General features: G+C 42.1%; 1 protein-coding gene across 1 annotated transcript in view; it reads right to left on the reverse strand.

Annotated features, from left to right (window-relative positions):
- The window catches only part of KSR2 (kinase suppressor of ras 2), a 587027-nt gene that overhangs the window by 13715 nt on the left and 546149 nt on the right, over positions 1-27163 (reverse strand). Inside the window, exons 15-16 of the mRNA XM_027865383.1 lie at positions 15269-15365; positions 8071-8204 (exon numbers count right to left, since the gene is read on the reverse strand). Of these exons, the coding sequence (XP_027721184.1) occupies positions 8071-8204; positions 15269-15365 (231 nt within the window). The remainder of the gene's footprint in view (positions 1-8070; positions 8205-15268; positions 15366-27163) is intronic.

Below are 27163 nucleotides of genomic sequence, written 5' to 3' on the forward strand. Positions count from 1 at the left end.
CTAATTGTTCAGAGGTTTTGTCTTGATATCAAGTCTAAATGGTCATCTTTGTAACTTCTAACCATTGTTCCTAGTTTTACCCTCTGGGGACAAACAAAATGCCTCTCCTCTTTCCCTGCATTTTCTCTTCTCCAGACTCAACATCTCCAGTTCCATCTCATATGATGTGAACTCAAGGCTCTTCACTCTGCTGGTTGCCTTTCTTTGTTTGTATGCTCTCAAGATTAAAGACATGGGATTTCCAAATGACTTTCCATTTTCATCCATCCATGTCTTACTCACTTCTCCCTAATCTCCTCCTATCACACATCACTCTATTTTTTTTTTACTCCAGATACTTCCAAGCTGTGTGATTTTGGGCAGGTCTCTTTACCTCTGTCTTCCTTAGTTTCCTAATTTGTAAAATACAGATAATTGCATCCATATGTCAAAGTTGTTATGAGGATCAAATGAAATAATATTTGTAAAGCACTTTGCAAAGCCTCAAAGTGCTATATAAGTGCTAATCATCACCACCACCACCACCATCATCATCATCTTTTATTTGTCCATAGTGTCAGGTAAATCAGACAATGTTAAAGTTGTAAGGAACCCCAGAGATGATCTAGTCCAGCCCTGTCTTTTTTACTAATGAGGAAACTGGAGATATTGTGGTTTGCCCAGTATCACATAGCTAAATAGTCATAGAGTAAGGACTCAAACCTGGGTCTCCTACTTTCTACCACACCAAACTCACCACTGGTCCACAGCTAAACAATAAGAGCCACTGGCCTGAAAATCAGATGACCTGGTTCCTGTTTCCAGTTCCCTTCATACTAGCTGTGTGACCCTGGGCCCTTCTCTTCTCTAAAACTGTCTCCTCATCTGTAAAGTGGAGGGAGGAGTAGAACAGGCCCTACCAGCCTCAAGGACATCTTGTGAGGAAAACACTTTGTCTCTGTCAGTAGCAGGTAAGCTTCCTGAAGGCAGGGACTGTCTCACTTGTTGACATGTGTATGCCCAGCAGTTAGCACAGAGTAAAATACTGAATAAATGGCCTTGCGCAGCCCTCCTTCTAAACCTTAAATGGCCATGTCAATGAGGGATAGAATTTTAGCGATAGGAACCGATCTTGAGATTTCACTAATCCAGGGAAATGCCAGCTAAAGAATGTACCTTTTTCCAAAGGAGCTCAGCATACAGGTTGAAGCTAGCTTTTAAAATTTCCTTTATTTTTCGTGTGTGTGTGTGTGTGTGTGTGTGTGTGTGTGTGCAACCTGGCTATTATGTAATTTTATTTTACATGACTTCACATGTGTAATTGATATTATATTTCTTGCCTTCTCAAGGGGTAGGGGAGAGTTAGGAAGCATAGAGAAGAATTTAGAACTCAAAACAAATTTAAATGAATATTTTAAAAAAATAGCCAAAGGAACTCAGCACCATCTTTGTAATTTATAGCACTGGAGAGATGCCAAAAGCATTGAGAAATGAAGAGTGCCCAAGGTCACATAGCCAGTATGTGTGAAAGGCAGAACTCAAACTCAGACCTTCTGGTTCTTCGAGGTAGCCTTCTCTTGACTAGGCCACGCTGCCTCTGGGGTGGTAGTCATAACCAAAATAATGAGCAACCAAACAACAGACTCTGTAATGGGACCTGCAATAGGTTCCTTCCTGGAAAGTGTTCCCTCTAAACAAAAGATCCAGTTATAACAAATGTCTTGTTGGAAAGGAGGAACCAAAGTAACAATTAGTTTCAATTCAACAAGAATTCATCAAAAGTCACTACGTGCCAGGCCCACGGTTGGTTAAGTATGCAAAGTATGAGGTTAAGTATAAAAAAAACTTCTTGTCCTCAGGGAGCTCACATTCTACTGGGAGGAATGAATAATATAGCGCATGGGTATGTAAATTTTAAAAAATTGCAAAGTAAATACAAAGTAATTGGCAAGAACTGTTTACAATGGAAGGAATCTGGAGATGCTTCATGCTCCATGGAGGGGCACTTGATCTGTTTCTTGAATGGAGCTAGGGATTCTAAGAGGCTGAGCTGTGGAGGGAATGCATTCTGGGTCTAGGGGTAGTCCATGGAAAGGTTCTGAGATACAAAAGATGATGTCAAAATTGGATAGTTTGACTGGAATTTAGAGCCCATGACTGGGAAGTAATGTGAAATCAGTCTGGAGCTCAATAGAGAATGAAAGGTCTTTGATGTAAGGGATGGCTAATTCTTGGCCTTTGTGTCTCTAGAACCTAGCATAGCACTTGGTGTATAGTAGATGCTTAATAAATGGTTGCTGATGGATTGACTTATTGACCAAAAAACACGATCGATCCCAATTATGGAGAGCTTTAAATACTAAACAAAGACATCTATCTTAGAAGATACAGGGATCCCCTGAAGCCTCTTGATCAGGGGAGTTGACATGGTCAGACCCATCCTTTAGGATTATCAATTTGGCAGCTGGAGGATGGATTGGAGAGAAGAAAGTATAGAAGAGAGGCCAATTAAGAGGCTATTGCAAAAGTCTAGGGAGACCCTACAAGGGGTCATGACCCACAGTTTAAGAAGGGGTTGTGAGTGGAAAAATTTTAAGAAGCCCTAGTCTAGACAAGAGGTGATGGGGCAGCTGGAGTGGTAACCACATGAGTGGAGAGAAAGAGACAGAAAGGAAATAAAATAGGGAGCTGTAGTCCCTCCTCGGTTATAAAATCATAGCTCTAGAGTTGGAGGAACCTGAGGAGGAAACTGGGACCTAGGACCTGAAACCCTGGGAATAAGAAACTATTTGTGCAACATCACACAGGCATTAAGTCCCAGAAACAGGAATCAAACCCAGGTGACATATTCTGTACTTCAAAATTACTATCTGCATAACTTTGGCCAGATCACTGCACATCTCTGTGGCTCAGTTTCCTCGTCTGTAAAATGAGGGGGTTGGACTATATGACCAATCAGAGCTTTTCCAGCTCTGGAGCTTTGATCCTATTCCTAGGATTCTTAGTTCCTTTATAGTTTGATGGTCTCAAAAGGCAGAAAATATTCTCTGTAACCCTGCCCAAGGAAGACCAAAGGGATGTGAGATATCAGTGACTCTCACTTCGGTAAGTGGGTTGTGATCTCCTTTGATGCAAGACTCTTGTGCTTTGAGCCCAATTTCATCTAAGGAAGCCAGGGAGCTTTTCAACCCTGGCCTGTGAGAGTGAGTAGAAAGAGAAGTGAGGAGATGAAACAAAGCCCCCCTCCCTCCCCAAAGATGGCACTGGAAGATGAGACTCAGACTAGAGCTGAAGGCTGAGAGTGGGAGTTGGAGCTGCTCACTCTCTCCATGGTGGTGGGTCTATGGAAGAAGAGACGGAGTTTTCAGCTTTGGGGAGCTACCACTCCCTTGGGGCAAGAAAAGACCGAAACAAACCAAAACAAAAGGACATTATAAGGAACAAAGAAAAAGTTATTCCTGGTTTTATCTGAGTCCCTACAGCCCTGAAGCCATCACTCTATTTCAGAGTATGGAAGGAGAACCATAAGATAAGGAAGATACTCTGGAATAAGGGTGAGGATTAAGCTCAGTGGTTTGGGGGAGGGGAGCCCTCACAATAGCCAATCATAGAACTGTTGTGGGCAGCTACCCAGGGATCAGGAGTGAGGTCTTAAAGGAGATGCCCCCATTAAGCCTCCAAGCACTATGTTCCCAAGGCAAGGGGATAGATGATGACAAGCCACAAACCCAAATCATTATTAGTATGATTATTATTATGATTAATAACACCCTGCTGGGCTACTGGCAGGCAAGAGGTGGCATCTTAAATGGTACTTTTTGAAATGGTGACAAAGCAGCTGTGCAAGGTGCACCCCCCACCCCACCCCATCATCCTTCACCCTGACACAGGCAGGGTTACCTTGGGATTTGTTTGGACAAAGTTAGACTAATGCTCACTTAGATCTTTCTTTTCCATACCCCTCCTATGCCTCATAGACTAGTAATCTCAGCTGCTATCCATGGGCACTTCGGGGCTCTTTCTTCACTGGTTGCAGAAGGCCATAAGGAACTGAAGGTCAGATGAATAGGCCATGATGTGACAATCCTTCAGAAGTCACCTCCTCCAGGTGACTTTCTCTGATTAACCTCATGCCTACTCGGATCAACCCTTCTTCCCATTGACTCCACGAGACAGCCTCTGTCCCAACACACATTTCTGAACTAAGTTTCTACCACTGTACTCTGCACTTACTGAAATGACTACCTTTTAGGACTTTGTAAAATACTTGTTGAATAGGCAAGCTCAGGGAAGCTTTAGTTTTTTAAATACAAAATGAGGGAGATGGATTCGCTGACCCTGGGGTCCTTTTAAACTCTGAATCTATGGTCCTTGATACAATTCTCAGAAGTGGCAAAGGAAGGTGTTATAGTTTATAGATGAGGAAACTGAGGGAGAATGGACAAATTACTTTCCTATGGAACAATTTGGAAAGAAATACAACATGGCAGAAAAGCAATGGATTTGGAGTCCAAGGGCTTGAGTTCAAATCCCAGCTTTATGACTTGAAAGAGGTATGCCTTGGGGCAAGTCATTTAACCTCTCTGGACCTCAGTTTCCTCATATGTAAAAATGAGAGGATTGGACTGGGCTACTTCTTGGGTTCCTTCCACCATGGAATCTATGATCACTTGATAACTGTACTTTTAGGAAAGTCTCTAGGTCTCAGTTTCCTCACCTGTAAAATGAGGGTGTGGGACTGGAAGGCCCCTATGGTCCCATGAAGCTCGAAGTATATGAATGTCAGATAGTGAGTTGGCGGTAAGAGTGGGATGGCATCTGGCATCCTGGCGCTGCTCAAGACTGTATGTTCATTCCAAATTTAAATCAAAAGGCTCTACAAAATGACCCTTTGTACCTAATTTGGTCCCCGTGCTGGCACTGTCTGTCTCAAATAGACCTGAACCCAAAGCTGGTGCCTGGAATAGAGTGGAGACAACAGTAAATGCCATGGGTCACATCAATCAGACTGCACCCAAGGTCAGCCAGTACGTTGGCGTCAGAGCTGGGAACTGGGTCTCTAGGCAGGTACTTTGCCCACTGAGCCATGGTGTCTCTGATGGAACCAAACTAATCACTGAAATTGATGAAGTGGTGTGGGCACAAATCATAGAAGTCAATGAGCCCAGTTAAGTTTTGTGAGATGGGCATATGGGGACCAGAGGAGGAAGGAAGGTGCCAATTGCCAGTGATTGGGCAAATTAAGCTCTCCTAAACCATCAAGCTAGGCTATAAAACCTTTTCATCTGGAGGGATAAATCTGCTAGAGCCCAGGATCTTATATAGTGCCCCAGAGCATAGAGATGAGGACAGACTCCGGATACAACGATGAAAATCCTCCAAGCTCATTTGTAGTTCTCACACCTCCCCTTCACTACCCCCTGGGCCATCCTTGTACCTCCAGCAGATGCCACCGTGGATAGAGGGCAGGCCTGGAGTCAGGAAGAACTAAGGTCAGATCCAGCCTTAAAATCTTACCTATTTAGAGAGGCAGCATTGTATAGTGGACATGGAACTGGTCTCGAGGTCAAGGAGATCTAGGTTCACTGTCTGTGTTACTTTGGACAAGTCCTTCAACCTGTCGATGCCTTGGGCAACTCTCTAAGACTCTAAGTTTCAGAATGGGTACCAGTCTGTATCAGTAAAGGGAGTTTCTTTTGGGGAGCACCTACCCCTGTGAAACCACAGGTCTGGCAAAAAAAAAAGGAGAAACATACACACATGTGTGTGTATGTGTGCATGCGTAGATGTGTGTATATACATATATGATATTCATATATACACACATGCATGTATACACACATATATATACACATATACAATACACACACACACACACACACACACACACACACACACACACACTGTCTTTATCTGACTGAATAGAGTGTAAACTCTTTGAGGGTCTGTAATCTTGTCTAGCCCTGTGCTTTGTACGTAAGAGGTAACCAGGTAGTGTGCAGTTAGAGCCCTTGACCTGGAATCATATATATTACTATTTTAGGGGGCCAATAAATGCTTGCTTATTTGCTTTCATTTCCTCCAGTAGAATATAGGTTTCTTGAGAGGGAGGGTCTGTTTCATACAGTATCCTCAGGGCCTAGTAGAAGGCCTGGCACATAGTAGGCATACCATGAATCCTTGTCGATTGGTCCCAGTTCTGCTCCTAATTACTGCTCAGTATTCAGCTTGTAGGGCTTCAAGTGGGGACCATCCATGCACCCCTGATGGAATCTATATTTTCATAGGTGACTTGAACAACAAAACCCTCCAAGACTCAAATTAATGCATCTTTCATGATGGATGTGGGGGGGGGGTTGAGGGGGGAGGATAATGACCCATAGACCACAGAGTTACAGCTGGAAGGAACTTTGGTTGTCCAAATCCATCATTTTCCAAAGGAGAAAACACAGACCCAAGGAGGTAAAATGTTAGGTCAGCACAGCTTGCAGTGCGCCCCCTGAAACCATATTACTCAGAAAGCCAACTCAGTAGCTGCTTCTCCCAAATGGTCAGGACTTGGAAGAGCAGCATAGACAGATCCTGACCCTTTGAACATGTTCTGTGGTCTCATGAAACCCCTGAGGAACAGCTTTTTCTTTCTTTAATGAAGCCCCCTCCTCTTTCCCACCTGCCCTCTGTGTCTGGCAAATGGACCAGAGATAGAGTAAGCTATGAATATGCTGATGCTAGTAATAGATGGGTAGTACCCAGGCAACTAATTAGCCCCAAAGCTAACCATATGCTTTCCTCAACTCTCTTTTTACAGCAGACTAGAGTAGAAGGTGCCCTGAACTATGAGTCTGTAGCTCTCCCACTGCCCCTAACTAAGTGTGTGACCTTGGGCAAGGTGCTTTCCTTCTCTGGGACCAATTTTTTCCCCCGCTAAATGATGGGGGCTGGATCAGAAGGTCCTGAAGTCTGTGGGCCTCTGAGATGTTTTCCTGACTCTTAGGAAACACAATTTCGAGCACGATGCCCCTATGTCACGAGCCCAGCCTCTCCCTTTGCCTTTGTTGACAATGTTGATGGTAGAGCTTCCCTGATTCTTCTGGGCAGGAAGACCCAAGGCATTGTGGACCCTGGCATGGAGCACAGCAGGACACCCCTTTGCTTCCTCAGCTTAATGGCTAGTGGAGATGTGGCCCCAGTGTTCAGTGTGTGGGAGACAAAGCAGCTAAGGGATTACACAAGCAGGGGAAGATGAGTGCCCACGGCCCATTGGGGCAGTGGGAAGCCACACTTTTGTTCTAAACAGCATGTCTATTCCCGTGTTCCCCCTGCCCATTGAATGGAAGAGGTCAACTGAGCTCACAGAGTATCTTGACATCTAGCCATTCTTCTTGAGTCTGAAATAAAGGGATAAAAGCAGTGACTTCTGGGGGGCTCCCTACCACTGATCACACATCTGAAGCTGTGGCTAGATCTGACACAGTGTCTGCTGAATCTGTAAGACAGTGTTTGAACAATCAAGGTGGACCAGGCAGCCTCTATCCTCCTGGCTGGGGGGGGGGGGGAAGAGGGTGTGTGTGACATGTATGTTTGGTATGAAATGAGCAGGAAGGAGTCAGTCCAGCTCTGAACCTATTGAGTTCCCTCAATGGTGAAATTAGGGCCTTATTTCCTGTTCCAACTGAAATTATCAACAAACCTTCCCTCTCAGTAGCTTTATAGCCTTTGATGAGTCACTAAACCACTCTCAGATTCAGTTTCCTCATCTGTAAAATGGGGATAATATTGAGACCTATCTTGCAAGGATGTAGTAACATACAAATGAGACAATTTAGGTAACACACTTTAAAGACTTTAAAGAGCTATAAAAATACTTGCTATTATTACATCATCATTATTCTTACTGTTATTATGATTTTTACTGTCCTTATTCTCTTGCCTTATTCCCCTCATGGCCAGTGCATTCATTAGATGTCTGGATGCTTAAGTGGGAGCTCAGTGCACAGGGAAGTGACCCACATAGGAGCAGGACTAGGGACCTTGGCCTTGGGAGAACTCAGCTTGCTAGTCCCAGACACAAAGGCCAGTCCAAACCCTCACCTGCCCGCCTGTAGCACGCCTGATATGCTGAAGAGCCCGAAGTCTGTGATCACCACTTTACCATTGTCATAGAAGACATTCTTGGACTTGAGGTCTTTATGCAAGATTCCTTTGGCGTGGAGATACCCCATGCCCTGGAGGAAATAAGGAAATGGAAGATTCACAATTAGAGGGCCACAGGTTCAAATCCTGACTCTGCACTTACTATTTGTGTGACAAAAAGCAAGTCACTTTGTCCTTGGGCCTCTGTTTTCTCATCTGTAAAATGGAGGAGGTCTTTCCCAGTTCCTTCTACCTCCTCTACTTCCCAGCTGTTTCTAGCTTCCCTTCTCAAGCTGTCCTGCATCTTTTCTGTATAATATCTTGCATCTCCCTTACTTTACTCTGTATTTGCTGCCTTGCCTGATTTCAACCCCAAGAAACAGTATGCTCCCCCCAGGTTAAGCTCATCACTTCTAATTTCACCACTATGCTGCTAACTCAAGCCTTGACTGACACCACCTCCCCCAGCCTTCTCTACTCTCTGATGGAAGGCCTGGAGGGCAGAGTACAGAAATCCTCCAAATGCCTTCCTTTATAGAGGGCAGAAACTGAACTTTTCAGCTCACTCCACTTTGCATCTGCTGCCCTGCCTGGTTTCAACCCCATGGAACAAGATATCCCATCATCAGGTACCCTCTGGTTTCTCTCTCTCCATCCCCTTTCCTGCCTCTTTTTGCATGTTGTCTCCCTGCATTAGACTGTAAGTTCCTTGAGGGCAATGATAAGCTTTCTTTTTATTAATTGTATCCCCAGTCCACATAGTAGGCACTTAATAAATGTTGATTGGATTGAATTAGTTGCTTACAAGTTGTCTCCCCCTTTAGACTGTAAGAGCCTTGAAAGCAGGGACTACCTTTTTTCCTTTCTTCATATCCCAAAGACCTGGCACACCGTTAGTGCTTACTAAATGCTTCTTGACTTGACTTGAAGAGGTTGGCCTAGATAGCCCCAAGTTCTCCTCTTGCTCTCCTTCTGTGATCTGTCATCTAACCTTGAGGGACAGTATCTGAGGTTTTAAAAAAAGAGCTTAAGCTTTGGATTCTTCCCTGAAAAACCTTCTCTGGGTGAAGGGAAGGATTATGATGTGCTCACAAATGTGTTCTACTGGGTCTATGGCATATATGCCCATTTCTACCTCCAGAGTGACTGCAGTAAGAGAGAAAATGATGACAGAGCAAAGGTTTCATTCTCCAGCCCTTTCCCTTTCCCCCTTCCCCAATCTGCAGTGGTATTCCTCTCTCCCCTGCCTTTCCATCCCCACCATCCCTTTCATTCAGCATGTTTTTTGGTAAGCTGGAGAGAGATTAGTCAAAATTCTCCAATGACTGACATGTCAGCTTCTCTCTCTTTCCTCTCATTTCTGATTGGAATCCTTAGGTCATTTCCTAGGACCTTACTGATACCATTCGACTGTAAAGAAGGAGGGGATGTAAAAGGAGGTGGGGAGGCAGGGAAGAATATAGCAAGGTGTGTGTGTGTGTGTGTGTGTGTGTGTGAGTGTGTGTGTGTGTGTGTGTTGGGAAGGTAGAAGAAGGGGAGCCAGGGGGGAGACTCAGAATCAGGAACTTAAAAATGTTAACACTGATACCAAATGTATTTGTGGGGTTGGAGGCCTGGCATATTAGTGGGTTGGGAGATTGGTGAGAGGGTTCAAGGATGTAGTTATGGTTTTTGGGTGGTATACACATTTTTAATGTTGCTCAATTCAGTGGCCACATATTTCATAAACTGATGGAACAGGGTACTCTAGTGGTTAGAGAAAGTCAGGAAGACCGGCCTCTGACACATACTTGCTCTGTGACCCTGGGAAAGTTATCTCCCTTCTCAGTGCACTAGACAGCTCTGAAAGATTATAAATTGCTCAGTCCTGGTGGAGGGAGCTGCTTTGCCTGGGAGTTCCCCATAATAAGGAAATCTTAAGTCCTGTCCCAATCTCTATAGAACATTAGAGCAGCAAGAGACCTTGGAAATTAGCTGGTCAAAGACTCTCAGTTTACAGATGAGGAAACTGAGGCTCAAGAGAGGATGCATGCCACTAACTAATGGCAAAATCAAGACTATCATAGTACAGTGCAAAACCCGCTGAATTTGAAATCAGAGGACTGGGTTTTAATCTTAATTCCACCACTTACTATTTGTGTGATCTTGGGCAAATCATTAAACATCTTTAAACCCCAGTTTTTTCCTCTACAAGATGAGGGGGTTGGACTAGATAACATTTTGGCCCCTTCTGGCTCTAGATCTATAATCCTATTGTGTTCTCTGAACCTCAATTTGCTCCTCTAGAACGTGAGGGGGGATGGGCTAGATGACCCTTAAGTTCCTTTCCAGTTCAAGATCTCTAATCGTGTTACTCTATCTGAGCCTCAGTCTTCTCTAATTGGAGATTGGAGATGGCTTCAGAGGTCCATTCCAGCTCTAAGTCAATGGCCCTCTGAGCCTTCTATAGTCATGATGAATTCTGCAGAGACCGAGCGGTATACTGGCCTTCCCTTTCCAAGGCTAACAAAGGTGGTTCATCATATTCCAGTCCATTAGATGAAAATAACTGCAAATAAACAATTAGCTCATGGTGGGAACATTTGGAGGGGAGGGGGAATCTTGTCTGAAGACAATCTATCTGGTCATTAGCCAAAGTGCTCTTGAGAAAAATGAAAGCCAGTGGGTTGGAAAAAGATTTATGATAGTGAAAGATGCTCTGGAACCATCTTTATTTTTCCTAGAAATAGAGAAAAAAAAATTTCTTTTGTTAAAGTGGTCATTTTTGATTATGAGCCAAGATGCTGATGGTTGAATCTAGCATCACTCAGAGGAGATAAGAAGTCAAGCAGTGGGTAGTTCTTGGGTATTGCTAAGTCATAGCAATATTTTTAAGAGCTGGAAGAGATTTTGGAATTCATATAGTCCAACCCTCTCATTTTTACAGATGAGGAAACTGAGGCCCAGAGAGGTGGAAGTGACTTCCCAAGCAGGATTTAAATTCAACATCTCTGCTCCCAAAATTCACCTTCTTTCCTTTGTACCATCCGGCCTCAATAGAAGCTGCAGCATGACATAGTAAATGGAACATTGGACTTGTAGTTAGAAAGGGTATGAATCTTGCTTGTGACATTTACCTACTGTGGGAGTCTGGTCAAGGCACTGAAATTCTGAGCCTTTGAGTCTCAAAAGAGACAATGGATGGAAAATCCTTGCTAACTTTATAAATTTGAATATCATCCAAAGAGTAATGGAAATGTACAGGTTCTAAAATGTTGTAAACAAGGAATTATAAAGGAGAAGCAGAGAAAAATATGTCATCAAAAATTGGTACGGAGGGAAAAGAGGGCACAGAGTGAAAACAGAGGATGTCCCCAGTGCTCTCTAGCCAAGAGAAAGTAAGGAAGGGCCACAGTAGTTTGGGAGGATCCCACTGTGGAGGACATAGAGGAGGGCATGACTGAGAGTCTTTGACGATGGGTAGAAATGTTTGGGTCATGGTATTCTTCGTTGGAGGGAATCGTGAGACTGATGAGATCACAGAGGATGCAGATGTTTGAGAATAAATGTCAGTTATTATTAAGGCTGGAAGGCACCATGAACGGTTACGTCGGTGCCCCTCTCTTCGCTGTGCTATACTTTATCAATCCCAGACAAATCATAATGTAACCTACTTCAGAAGAATTAAAGAGAAGCGATTTCTCTGAAGTGCCCCTCAGTTAGCCTTTCTGGTCTAATCTAAGGGAGTCTTTTCTTATGTTTAACTTTCATCTGACTTGCTGCAGAAGGTAATGAAGGTTCCTGCTGAGATTCAGCAGAGCTGAATGGAAGTAAATGGTCCCTCTGGGATTTGTTCTTTTGGATGGTTCTGGGATTTATCCCCAATGGAATGTGCTCCTTCGGGAGGTAGCAGGTTTTCCATTGCTAGAGGTATTGAAGCAGAGACTGAAGGACTACTTCTTGGGATGCTGTAGAAGGCGGGAGTCTTACTCAGTTATAGTTGGACTATATGACCTCTGGGGTTCTTTTTAACTTAAAGAGGCTAACATTCTACGATAGCTGTATTTAAATATTGGCAAGATGGTCATATGAAAGAGGGGTGAAACTTTTTTTTTTGTTCCTAGAGGGCAGAACTAGGAAGGAGAAGTGGAAGCTGAAAAAAAGGAAATCTTCTTAGCCATTGTTGTGATCCAAACAGTGGAGTAGGCAGCCTCTGGAGGTAATGGGGTCCTTCTCATTAAAGGTCTTCAAACAAAGGCTGAATGACCACTTATTGGGGGTATCATAGAGGGAATTCTTATGTGGGTTGGACTAGAGTCCTTCTGAGGGCTCTTCCAGTACTGAGCTTCAGTAATTCTATAAGAGTTCAACCAAAGAAGGCTAGGATCTTTGCTTTTGTGAAAAAGCAGAGAACTTGTTTAAACTCAGTCCTCATGCACCCACAGCAGTAAGGGAAACATAAATAAAATTAGCTAAAGAAGAATCCACCTAAAAATGAGGCTCTATTCCAAAACATCTCCTCACTGATGTTTTTCAAAGATAAGCAAAAATGGATGACTTAGGACTTCCAAGCATTCCTCATGAAAAAATCAGAGCTGCATAGAAACACTGAAGTTCAAATAAAATGAAGTTGATGACTTCATTAAGAAGAGAAATAAAGGGGGCAGCTAGGTAGCACAGTGGATAGAGCACCAGCCCCGAAGTCAGGAGGACCTGAGTTCAAATCCAGCCTCAGACCAAACACTTGACACGTACTAGCTGTGTGACCTTGGGCAAGTCACTTAACCCTGATTGCCTCACTAAAAAAAAAAAAAAAGAAGAGAAATAAAGAAAGAATAAAAAATAAGCATAAACAAAAGAATAAAAAGAGAGGGGAAGAAGAATAAAGGGAGAAGATGGACAAAAGAAGGGAAGAGGAAGGGGGAAGGGAAAGGGAGGTTAGGGGAAATTATCTCATATAATCAAGGTGTACAAGTAGACATCTATGCAAACAAGTGGAGAGGGAGCGCAGCTGACACTTGAACTTCTTATCCGAACTGGTCAAACAAAGGAGGGAAGAAAATATACATAAAGTTGGGTACAGAAATGCATTTCACTCAAAACTGAAATAGGAGAGAAAGAAAAGGGAGAATAGGTTGAGGGAAAGATCAGTTCTAAGCAAAGGAAACTCCTAAGTAAGGTTGTACAAAAATATTTATAGCTCTTTTTAAGGTATCAAAGAATGGGATTATGAGGGCAAGATCCATAGAAAGGGAATGGCTGAACAAGTTACGGTACATAAATATGATTGATTACAATTGTGCAGTAAGAAATGATGAAGAAGAATGATGATTTCAGAGAATCCTAGGAAGACCTATATGAACTGATGCAGAATAAAATGAACAGAACCAGGAGAATGACTTGTACAATGACAACAATATGGTTAAAAAAAAAAAACCCAACAACAAAAAGCTTTGAAAGAATTAGTAACTCTTATCAACATAATGATAAACCACAATTCCAAAGGAATCATGCTGTTTGCCTCCTGACAGAGATGAAGGACTCAGACTGTAGACCAGGGATAGACAACCTGTGGCCTCAAGGCCACACATGGCCTTGGATGCAGCCTTTTGACTGAGTCCAAGTTTTACAGAACAAATCCTTTTATTAAGGGCATTTGTTCTGCAAAGTTTGGATTCAGTCAAAGGGTCACACTTGAAGACCTAGAGGGCCACACATGGCCTTGAGGCATCAGGTTCCCCACCCCTGATATAGACTGAGACATAAGTTTCTGGGCACAACCAGTACAAAAAAGTGTTCTGCTTGAATATGTGTTTGGCTTGACTTTTATTTGTTTTTAGTTCTCAAAGGGGGTGGGATGGGGTGGGGTGGGAGGGAAAGAAGGAGAATTTCAGTGCTGAAAATAAATATGTAATTTTAAAAATAGGAAAATTTTTGATAAATACATAATTTATTTAGATAAATACATAATTTTGATGAAAATAAATATGTAATTTTAAAAATAAAGAAGCAAATTTTAATTAAAAAAATTAACATGCAAAATGAATGGCCTGCTCTACTGTTCATTTATACATGCATTAGAACAGCTTTGCAGGTAAGCCAACCCATTAACCAGTCTATAATCGCACCCCCACCCCAGCCCTGCTACTGCATAATAGGATTAATGTTAATAATATACCAGATTGTCGTCTTGAAGTGAACATCAGGAGAGTTTCAAGGGGCCATACTCTTTTCCAAATTGTTTATGTTAGGGCCAGTCTCCTGTTTTATCCTAATATTCTCTCTCTTTTCTCCCCTTTATATATCTCTTTTCTCTCTTCTCTCTCTTACCCTTTTTTACTTTCATTTTTGTTTTCTCAATGCCTTCCTCTCTTTCCTTCCTCCTCAACCTTTCTAATTCTCTTCCCATATTTCTTTTTTCTTCTCTTCTTTTCTATTCTCTTTTTCTTCCTTTAGTTATCTGTCCTTTTCTTTCTTTTCCATTCCTTCTATGATTTTCCTCTTTCTCCTTCCTTGTTTATCTCTCTCTACTTCTCTTTTCTTTTACATTTCTTTTTTTCTCCTTTCTCCCCTCTTTTCTCCTTTTTGTCTCCTTTTACCTCTCCTTTTGTTTCTCCTTCCTTCCATCTCTACTCTTACTTCTCTTTTTCCTTTCTATTTTTTCACTTTCATTCTCTCTCCCTTTATCTCTCTTTCCATTTTTTCTCCCTTTGCCTTTCTCTTTCTGTCTTTTTTCTTTTTTACTAGAGCTCTCCTCTCTCTTTCCTTTCTCCCTCTTTTCTTCTCTCTCCTTTCTCTATTTCTACTTCTATCCTCTTTTATCTCTTTCTGTCATTCTTTTTCCTTATGCCATTTTTCCTTCTTTTACTCTCTTATTTGTCTTTCTTTCTCTTTCTCTATAGCTCTTTTCTTTCCTTCTCTCTTATTTTTGAATCTTTCTTTTTCTTCTCTTTTTCTTTCATCCATCCCTCCTTCCCTCCCTTCCTCCCTCCCTACTTCCTTCCTTCCTTCCTTCCTTCCTTTCTTCCTCCCTCCCTCCCTCCCTCCCTAGAGTTGGCATGCTTAAACCAATTTTCAACTCTTTGGGTTAGGATTTGTTTCTACAGGCTCCATTTCTTAGGAAGAGGCTGGGTTTGGTGGGGGCTGGAAAAGAGATTTGTGTTGTAGGCTACAGTACCTTCACAATCTCTTGTGCAATCTGCCTTGTTTTGTTGACATCCAAGACAATTTTGGCATCTCTCACCACTGAGTACAGAGTCCGTCCTTTACACAGACTGGAAAACAAGAAAGGAAAGGGGAAAAAAGAATTACACATGTCATAGAGAAGCCACATCAATGAAAATGTATATACGCATAAGCAACTAACACAACAAAAATAGCAAACATAACAAGTCTCCATCACAATATTAAGACTATAGACATGGGAATGAATCTTAGAGTGTTCTCCAGGGTGCTTCTGTAAGGGAGGTGCCTCAGATTCCTTTGGTACCAACATCCGAGTATCCGAGATTATGAATTAGAACCCTTTATCCGAAAGTTATTATGGCAGTGTTCAATACACTCCCCAACCTCTCACAGATTAAAAGTAATGAATAAATCAGTGGTTCTCAAACTCAGGTCCTTAACAAGGGAGGGTCAACAGGCACTTTGTCTCAGGGTGCCAAAATGTGAGGGCACTGATAGCCCTTGTACACTGGTAGAAACAACTGAACTTAGCAAATAGTAAGCAATAATGATTAAGTAAAATAGGAAGTTACCAGTTGGTGGGCACATAGAATCATAGATTTAGAACTGGAATGAGATTTATTCTGAGTCCAGGTACAGTTAATAAGAGGCAGAGGAGAGATTTGGGTCTTTGAGTCTAAGTCCTCTGACTTTAAATCCATTGGGTCATTCTATTAGACCACACTGTTGATTTCATTCTCCTTTAGCTGAACCCAGCTGAGCTCCTCTCTGGTGAAGTCTACTTTTCAGTTTTTCCTAATGTGTCCTTCCTAGGGGCTTTGGAGAACCCTAGTGTCTCTGTCACCACCCCACCTTGGGAAAGTGTCCCAGTATCTCATGCCACCCTTTCATACCAAGGGCTATGATATTTCCCAGAGGAGGTGGTTTTTACTTTGCTTAATTGGAGTTACCTTAAAATTTTGATTTGAAACTTATTGCCAGAATTGGCTGAGGAGGCAAATCACCCAGTGCCAACATACGTACTCCAGCAAAACTTTGAAGTTCACAACACACTTGATAATGATATAAAAAAAATCTTATGAGCATCTATAGTAAGTGACTTCTTTCACTCAAAAACAGCACAATGGGGGGGGGGGGGGCGGAGCCAGGATGGCAGAGGGAAAGCAGTGACTTGTTTGAGCTCTCCCCCAAACCCCTCCAAATAACTAAAAAAAATGGTTCTAAACAAATTCTAAAGCAGCAGAACCCACAAAAAGACAGAGTGAAACAAATTTCCAGCCAAAGACAGCCTGGATGGTTGATTGGAAAGGTATATTGCACCGGGCAGGGAGAGGACCGCAGGTTGGCATGGGTGCACAGGCTGCAGCAACCCTGGAGCAAGCCTCAGAGGACTGAATCACCGGCAGCTGTGGCGGTTTCCAGACCTCTCAACCCCTGAACGCCAAAGAAACTTAGAAGGTCAGTGGGAAAAGTCTGTGACTGCGATGAGGGAGGAACTAGGTCTCAGCCGTAAGTCTCGAGCTCGGGGCCACGGCTTTTTCCTGAGCTTCCGGCCCACAGACTGAGGGGGAATCCAGTGGCTGATCAGAGGCGGATCGCAGGAGATCTCTTTGACAGTGCTGAGGCAGGAATCTATTGCTTTGCCCGCGCTTAGAACTGGGTCACAGTTCTGAGGGGTGGTCCTAGTGTGAGGAGGGATGCTGGTGCAGTGGAGCTTGTTGTGGTGGTGGAGAGGAAACACCTCACTCCTTATAATACTACCTTGGAAGAACTGAAAATTTACAGGTCCCTAGAAGTACCTCTGAAAACAGCTGTACAAACCCCTGAAGCTTGGGATAGTACACTCCACATTGGAAGCAGACTTTTACCTTAACAAAGAGTTTAAAACTCAAGTAATTGGCCGGGATCATGAGTAAGCAGCGCAAAAAGAGTCAGACTATATTATCTTACTTTGGTGACAAAGAAGATCAAAACATACAACCAGAAGAAGAAAACAAAGCCAAAGCTCCTACAACCAAAGTCTCCAAGAAAAACATGAATCAGTCCCAGGCCTTGGAAGAGCTCAAAGGGGATTTTGAGAAGCAAGTAAGAGAAGTAGAGGAAAAACTGAGCGTGATGCTAGAAAATCATGAAAAACAAGTCAACACCTTGCTAAAGGAGACCCAAAAAAATACTGAAGAAAATAACACCTTAAAAAATAGCCTAACCCAAATGGCAAAAGAGGTCCAAAAAGCCAATGAGGAGAAGAATGCCCTAAAAAGCAAAATTGGCCAAATGGGAAAAGAAGTCCAAAAGATTACTGAAGAAAATACTTCCTTAAAAATTAGAATAGAGCAATTGGAAGCTAGTGACTTCATGAGAAATCAAGACACTGTAAAATAAATCCAAAAGAATGAAAAATTAGAAAACAATGTGAAATATCTTATTGGAAAAACAACTGACCTGGAAAATAGATCCAGGAGAGAGAATTTAAAAATTATTGGACTATCTGAAAGCCATGATCAAAAAAAGAGCCTAGACATCATCTTTCAAGAAATTATCAAGGAAAACTGTCCTGATATTTTAGAACTAGAGGGCAAAATAGAAATTGAAAGGATCCATCGATCTCCTCCTGAAAGAGATCCCCAAAGGAAAACTCCTAGGAATATTGTAGCCAATTTCCAGAGTTCCCAAGTCAAGGAGAAAATATTACAAGCAGCCAGAAAGAAACAATTCAAGTATTGTGGAAACACAATCAAGATAACACAAGATTTAGCTGCTTCTACATTAAGAGACCACAGGACATGGAACATAATATTCCGGAGGGCAAAGGAGATAGGATTACAACCAAGAATCCCCTACCCAGAAAAACTGAATATAATCCTGCAGGGGAAAAAATGGTCATTCAGTGAAATAGAAGATTTTCAAGCATTCTTGATGAAAAGACCAGAGCTGAATAGAAAATTTGATTTTCAAATACAAGACTCAAGTGGAACATGAAGAGGTAAACAGGAAAGAGAAAATCATAAGAGACTTATTAAAGTTTAACTGTTTACATTCCTGCATGGAAAGATGATATTTGTAATTTATGAGACCTTTGTCAGTATTAGGGTAGTTGGAGGGGAAAAATTATATGCACATATAAATAGATATAGATAGATAGATAGATAGATAGATAGATAGATAGATAGAGGGCACAGGGTGAGTTGAAAATGAAGGGCTCATATCTGGAGAACAAAATTAAGGGGTGAGAGAGGAATACACTAGGAGAAGGAGAAAGGGAGAGGTAGAATGGGGTAAATTATCCCACAAAAAAAAAACAGAAAAGAAAAGGCTCTTACAGTGGAGGGGAAACGGGGGATGGTGAGAGGGAATGAGTGAATCTTGTTCTCATAGGATTTGACTTAAGGAGGGAATAACGTACACACTCAATTGGGTGTGAAAATCTGTCTTACCCTATAGGAAAATAGGGGGGAAGAGGACAAGAGAGTAGGGGAATGATAGAGAGGAGGGCAGATTGGGAAAGGGAGTAATCAGAAGCAAATACTTCTGAGGAGGGACAGGGTCAAAAGAAAGAACAGAATAAATGGGCGGGCAGGATAGAATTAAGGGAAATAGAGTTAGTTTTTCACAGCATGTCTACTATGGAAGTGTTTTGCATAACTGCACATATATAACCTATATTTAGTTGCTTTCCTTATCAATGAGGGTGGGTGGGGAGGGAGGAAGGGAGAAAATTTGGAACCCAAAGTTTTTAAAACACATATTTAAAAAAATGTTTTCACATGCAACTGGGAAATAAGAAATACAGGAAATGGGGTAGAGAAATCCATCCTGCCCTACAGGAAAATTGAAAGGGAAGGGGATAAGAGAAGGGGGAAAGAGATAGAAAGGAAGGCGGACTAGGGGAAGGGGTATTTAGAATGCATGCCATCTTGGGGTGGGGGCAGGGGCGAGATGGGGTGAAAATTTAGAACTTAAAATCTTGTGGAAGTAAATGTTGAAAACAAAAAAATCAATGAAAATTACCATTAAAAAAATAAAAAAATAAAAAAATAAAAATAACAAACAAACAGCACAATGAGACATCAGAAGCTCATGGGCAATTGGAAAGGAGATCCTTTTAATAAAGGGAGCTTGAGTCCAGTATAGGCTTCCAGTGTAACATATGTGTAGTTAGGCACATGTATAGTCTGCAAGGCTTTGTGTATGGAGGAAGCAGAAGCAAAGGGCACGTGTGAGAAAGCCTGTGGGTGGCTAGAAAGCTACAGGTTAGGAACTTGGAGGTATTGGATAGTAGAGGCAGTGACCAACATGGTTGCATTAAAACCAGAATGGCCCAATCCCAAGGCTTCTAAGGTCTCTAACCAAGAGAACCATGAATATTCAATCACAAAGATCCAGAGGGTGGTGAATTTGAGAAATGGAGTTACGAAGGAAGCCAAGGTGAGACCAAGCAGGGATGACCACCTAGGGGGTAGAGTCTGGCTCTGGCACTGAACTCCAATTCAGGACTTCCCCTTGCTTTCCTATGCAAAAATCTCACCAGAATTAGTGGGAAAGAATGGCATTATTGATGAGACCCCAAAGAGGGGATACCTCCACTGGATCACAAGGAAATGAGCATAATCACTCATCTGTTCTTTAGACAGTTTCACATCTAATCCTCATCACTTCTCACCTGGACGACTGCAATAGTGTTCTAGGTCTCCCTGTCTCAAGTCTTTCTCCACTCCAATCCAGCCTCCACTCTGTTGCCAAAGTGTAGTTCTGCTCGTGTCACTCCTGTCTATATTACCCTCTAGTGTCTCCCTATTATCTCCAGGATCAAATATAATCTCCTTTGTTTAGCATTCCAACTTGGAATTCACCTAATTCCTTTTCCAACTTGGCCCTTTCCTATCTTTCAGTTTCTTACACGTTGGTTGCCTTCACACATCCTACGTTCAGTCCCTCCATACTGGCCCACTTCCTTTTCCTCACACATGATGCTCCTTTTTCCAACATGATACCTTTGCATTATCTGTCCCCTAAGCCTGGAAAACTCTCCCCTAACTGCTGACTCTTAGGATCTTGGCTATTCTTTAAGACTCAGGTCAAATGCTCCCTCATCCAGGAGCCCTTTCCCTGTCCCCCATCTCCCACCCCAAGTCAGTAGCCTTCAGCCTCCTCTAAGGCTGTTTTCTATCTACTCCATGGGAATCTTGTATGTGCTGTGAGTCTGGGACCCAGCACCTACTTCTGTAGGTGCTGCAGGCCCACTTTCTCAGCAGCCATAGCTACTGAAGACCCAGAAAGGAAAGTTCTTGCTACCCAGTTTCAAGTAATTCAGCAACAGAAATGGATATAGTTTTGTCAGTGGAAATAATGTTAAAGAAGGTGTTATTAGCTATTTGGCTGCTACAAAGTAGTGGGCAGAGCTCTGGACCTGGAGTCAGGAAGATCTGAGTTCAAATCTAGCCTTATACACTTACTAGTTGCATAATCCTGGGCAAATCACTTAACCTCTGTTTCCCTCAATTTCCTCAACAAGTAAAATGGGGAAAATAGGACCTACCTCACTGGGTTGTCTTAAGGATTATGGGTAGCAGAAAAAGCTAAAGCAACTCCATTTTATCTGCAGTTCCTCTATCTTGCCCCTAACTGTTTGTATTGCAGCTCAGCCCTGACTTTACCTTCCTTACTGATGAAATAGCATGGACAGTCCTATCTGTTAAGGTTGGGTTCCAAGACATTGCTAACTGAAGAAAAGCCTTTCCTGTTACTTGCCCTTAGCAACAGACCTGAAGTACCCCACACCCAATTCCCCTCTCACCTACATTGAAACCTATATAAGCTTTGTTCTTTTGTCCCTTCAGAAAGTCTCCACCCATTTGAGTGGGGATCCCTTGTGGTGAACTCAATAAACTATCGTTGGTTTGGGGGTTTCGGTTCTGGTTCTGGTTTGTTCCAGCACTGACAGTTTTCCCCATAGGATCAAATGAGGTAATATTGGTAAAGCACTTAGCATAGTAGCTGGTATATAGTAGATGCTTAATATATGCTTGTTCCCTCTCCTCTGCCTTCCTATAATCGCTATAGAACTTTCCATCTGACTTAACTTTCTACATATATTTTCTTCCCTCATTAGAACATGAGGTCCTTGAGAGAAGGCACCATCTCTGTTTTTCTATTTGTACCTCCAGCACTTGGCATAGTGCTTTGCATATGCTAAGTGCTTAAGAACAGATTTTTTCATTCACTTATTTATTTGTGTTGTTTCCTTCATACATGTAAGCCCCTTAAGAGCAGGAGCTGCTTTTTCTTTTGCTTTGTATCCTTAGAGTTTATCACAGCACATAGACCAGCCTTAATAAATGCTAATTGATTGATGGATTGATTTGCTAGTCAGTAAGACCAAAAGAAACCATTCAGTCACCCACGTAAAGCAATTTCATGTTGCTAGTATCAGACTAGGAGATTTAACTCAAGTTAGACATATGCTTGTTCTTGAAAGATGCCTTATAAAAGAACGTTGCCATTCTGAGGACATCATCTCCTCACTTGGTCCCTGACATACTCCTTGATGAAAAGTTGAGGTTATGATTTCAATTATAGGACAATCTTGAATGTACCCAGGAGCTTATTTCTTGAGAAATTCTCAGAATTTTTATTCATCTAATTAACATTTATGGTGTATCTCCTGTGGGCAAAGAATTTTACATGACAACCTCTTGCCATCTTCACCCAGCACCTGCCCCAGGTGAATCATCTGGGTGATAAAACAGGGGGAAGGCAAACTGAATTGAATCCCCATAGCACCCTTGTCCCAAGGCCACTTGCTGAGTTAGGGATAAATATGTGATGACCCCAAACCAAGCCTGGCCATCTCTACTATGCATTAGCAGATTATACTGGCTACCAAAGGCAGAGGTAGGAGGAGAGTTGTATAACCAATTAAAATCTAATCAGCTTTTAAATTTTTGAAATGGAGACTATGCATAGATGTCACCTCCAACTCCTCCCACCAAGTATTCCTTTCTTGAATAGCCACCTACACTCATTATAGGCCAGAGCTAACGGGGAAAAAAACCTTCATTGCTGCAGCAAACCTGAAAAAACAATTTAAACAGATTTCTATATTCTAAGATGTTAATTGATCTAGGTTACTGATATGACAGTATTCTCTTTCCCTCCCCCTCTGCTTTCATCCTTCCTATTGATGGAAGCTGTTATATTTCATCTTAGTATTATAGAATAGATGCATAGGAAGGTAGAGCTGGAATATAACTGATTGTTGGGTACCCATTGTGCGCCAACCTCTAGAGCTGTCAAATTGAACTTCCTAAAGCACAAGTCTGATCATGTCATCCCCTCTGTCCTCTCCACTCAGCAAACTCCAGTGGCTCTATATTACCTCCAAGATCAAATATAAAATTCTCTGTTTGAATTGAAAGCCCCTCCACCCTTTCTATTTTTCTTACTCTTAACTCCCCTCCATATACTCTATGACAATGCACCCCCCCCCCCAGAACATTTCATCTTATGCCTCCAGTCTGTCCCTCATGCCTCTCTCTTTCTCCTCCTCTTTGACTCCTGGCCTTCCTGGCTTCCTTCAAGTTCCAGTAAAATCCCACCTTCTGCAAGAAGCCTCTCCTGACTGCCCCTAGCTAGTGCTTTCTCTTTGTTGATTATCTCCGATCCATTCTATTTATAGCTTGTTTGTACACAGTGCTTTACATGTTGCCTCTCCCATTGGACTATGGACTCCATGAAGGTAGGAACTATTTTTTCCTTTCTTTGTTCCCCAAAGCTTAGCACAGTGCCTGGCATACAGTAGGCACTTGATAAATGCTTGTTGACTTGAATTATAAGAGGCTGGGCTTGAATCTGAAGACACAAAGACAAAATGAAAAACGGTGCCCCTGTCCTCAAGAAGCTTATATTCTACCAGAAACATACAAGTACAAAAGCAAATATATACAAAATGAATGCAAAGTATGAGAGTGAGAGAGAGATAGAGAGAGAAAGAGAGAGAGAGAATGAATCAATAACTGGGGAAGGGGATGTTAGAAAATCAATCAATAAACCTTTATTAAGCACTATGTCAGGGATTGTGCGAAGTGCTGGCTATACAAAGACAAAATAAAAAATAGTGCCTACCCTCAAGGAGATTACATTCTCCCTGGAGAGTATAATATATGAAGCAATAAGGAGGACCTCAGAGGCAGCTTAATCATAAAGAGATGACATAATCTCAGTGAATAAAAACTGCCAGTGAAGGGAAAAGTGCCACACCTTGGACAGCTCTAAAGGTGCCCAAAGCATCTCCTTACACCAAGCTTAAAATCACCTCTTTGCAGCTTCCCTTCTCCTAGATCTGCCCTCAGGACCCTTCAACTTACCCAGAAACTCCTCACTTTACCTGTAGAAACTCCTAGATCCCTTTGAAGCTCAAATCAAGTGCTAGCTCTTAGAGGGAGTTTTTCCTGCCCTTCTAGTCACCAGTGCTCTGCCTCACAGTGCAGAATTATTTTTTATTTAATCTGCATGTCCCCAAAGTCATAGTGCAGTTTTAAGCTTAGCTGCAGGGCACTGAGACTTTTGGGACACCTCGTGAATTATCTTTGAATTATTGGTGTTATTCTTTCCACCTTCCCCATTAGAATGTAAGCTCTTTGAGGCAAAGGATTATTTCCTTTTCTTTGCATCCCCAGCACATAGAATGGTACCTGATGCATGGTAATTGCTTAAAAAATACTTGTTGAAGGGGGTGAATGATTGAGTGAAGAAACTGAAACCCAGAGAAGTAGTAGAGAGATTTGCTCATGCTGACACAAATGATTGGTGTCAGAGACTTCTCTCTACTCTTGTCACTAGTACTGGGGAAGCTGCTGTGAGCACCTGTCAAGTTTTGAACTTTCCACACACTCCTAATGAAAACAACCAGTGTTATAGTACTGGATTGCCCATTTCTGTGAATTATGGAGCTTTTCTGGGTCTCAAAAGGGCAAACCAAAGAAAGGAGAAAGCCTGAGGTCACAAAAATCACAGACTGTGAGAGATGGAAGGGACCTCAGAGGCGCCAACACATCCAACCCATGCCCGAATGATGATCTCCTCTACAGTTTATCCAGTAAATAGTCATAAACTTTTTGCTTAAAGCCTCTGGAAATGGGGAACCCAATGAGCTTCACCACTCCACACTAGGGTGGCATTAATTGCCAGGAGGTCTAATGAAACTCTAACACCCGGGACATTTCATAGAAAGGATTTCTGGGCATGGAGGGGCAGGGCAAGTCTGAGTTGGTGCAAGGCACAACCAGCTCCCACATAGTGGTAGATGATGGTAATGATGGTGCTGGGGCCAAAGCACACAGAACCTGCAACCCTGAGAAATAAACAGAATTCCAGTGAGGGTACTGCTAGATACACAGTACTTAATAAATGTGTTTTCATTCATTTATTCATTCATTCATTCATTCATTCATGTGCAACATAAGATAGATAATATCATTGTCATCCACATACCTATTCTGCATGTAAGCTATAGTATGTGTGTGTGTATGCTTTCTCTTTATATATATACATACATACATATTATATAATATATACATACACATTATATAATAGATATATACATATATGCACATACACATGCATATACAAACACACATGTATGTGTATATATGTATGTGTGGAGGTATATACGTGTATGCATGTTTATGTGTACATGCAATTGTGTGCGAATGTTTGCATATGTATGTATATACATATGTGTCTATATGTGTGTGTGTATGTATACATGTGTATACACACAATATGTATATACTGGGTATACAAAGACAACAAAAAAAAGCTTCCTGCCTTCAGATGGTTTTCATTCTATTGGTCTGGTTATAATATATTACAAAGAGAAGCTGATACAAGGTAATTTGAAGAGAGAAAAGGTATGAGAGCTAAGGGGGTCAGAAAAGGTGACCTAAAGGGGACAGCATCTGAGTTGTGGCTTCAAGCAGCTGGGGATTCTAAGAGGCACAAGAAAGGAGGAAGTGAATTCCAAGCATGAGGGACAGCTTGGGCAAAGGTGTGAAGGCAAGAGAAGCAATGTCAAGTTCAGGAGATAGAACGGGAGGGTACAAAAGGGTAAGTAGGTCAGTTTGGCTGGAATATAGAGAGAATAAAGGGAAGTAATGTTAAACAAGACAGGAAAGGCAATATTTCATTGAGCACTTTTCATGGGAAAGGTGCTCATTATATAAATAGATGTCAGCTTTATTGTTGAGTCATTCCAGTTGTGTCTGACTCTTCATGATTCCATTTTGGAGGTTTCCTTCACAAAGATACTGGAGTGGTTTGCCATTTCTTTCTCTAGCTCATTTTACAATGAGGAAATTGAGGCAAACAGGGTAGATATATATATATATATATGTGTGTGTGTGTGTGTGTAATATATACACACACACACACATACATGCCTAGGGTCACACAGCTAGTAAGTGTCTAAGGCTGGATTTGAACTCATGAAGATAAGTCTTCCTGACTCCAGACCAATACTCTATCCACTGTGCACCAAGCGCCCCCCGCCCCCCATGAGCTTTATTAAGCACTCACTATGTGTTAAGTACTAAAGACACAAATACTAGGAAGCAAGACTGTCTTTACCTTCAAAGAACTTAGTTCTAATGGGGGAAGAGGGCACATAGAAGGGAGCTGGTCTGGCATGGTGTCACTCTGCTGGCTTAGAGTTGGTAGATGAGATGGCAGTTCCAGGCAAGGTAAGGCCACATTAGAGTCCACGGTGGCTCAAGGAATGGAGTCCAAGGTTTTGGTGGGGTGGAGGTGAAGATGATGACCAGAATGGGAATGGCAAGGTATAGAAATTTCCAGGAAATGAGGTGAAGAGGGCTATAAAGATTAGTAATACATGGTCCCTAGCTTCAAGAAGCTTATAGTCAAATATAGCTTCCAAGAGAGGAATCAGCTGCCTCCCAACATATCCTCCATGTCTCCACAGGACAGATTACAAGCTCTAGGAACCTTGGCAGTCAGCTTCCACCCCCTGGAAGCCTGGCAAATCATTCAGCCAACACGGCCACAGAAGTATGTTGGGTATTTACTGTAAATTAGCCTGAAAGTAGTTTTACTGGAGCTGAATGAGCCTAGCTCCTAAAGCATGGAAATATTTCATCTTTCATGGCCTCTGTGGGGTGGGGCCACATTGCTGAACAGATGGTCAGCTACAGAAATGATGATGGCACTCCAAGCCAGGCTGGTCCAAGTGCCAAAACCTCATGGAAAGCTCAGGGAACCAGGAGGTGGAGGGTTGACAGTAACAAAAACAACAACAAATACCATTCCAATGGTATTTTAAAGTTTGCAAAGGGCTTTTTATCTGTTTGCTGAGGAAGAATGGGACAATGGATAGAGAGCCAGCTTGAGAGGCGAAAAGAGCTGAGTTCAGGTCTTCTACCTGGCTTATATACTGGCTAAGTAGCACTGTCATTCTTTAGACAACTCTCTAAGACTAGAATACGTTGCAGAGAAAGTGCCAACCTACTTTGGCAGAGGGAGTTCTCCATATTTATGAAATTACATGTTCATTCCCTATGCTTCTCTCAGATACTATGGGTAGTGCCATCCTCATTTTCCAAATGAGGAAACTGAGGCTCAGAGTGACTTGCCTAGGATGACACAGCTCATAAATCTCAAAAGTGGCATGTGAACTCAGGTCTATCAACTGTTAGTGTCCCTCCCCCACCCCTCAAAGACCTTGTGTTATTATCTATCTGTATGTATTTATTTATTCATTCATCCATTTGTTTATTCATAGATGTACATGTCTCCTCTCAATGGAATGTAAGTTCTTTGAGGGCAGGTATTATTATTATTATTATTATTATTATTATTATTATTATTATTATTATTA

The sequence above is a fragment of the Vombatus ursinus genome, unplaced genomic scaffold (assembly GCF_900497805.2).
Source record: "Vombatus ursinus unplaced genomic scaffold, bare-nosed wombat genome assembly UNPS02001287.1, whole genome shotgun sequence".
Lineage (NCBI taxonomy): Eukaryota > Metazoa > Chordata > Mammalia > Diprotodontia > Vombatidae > Vombatus > Vombatus ursinus.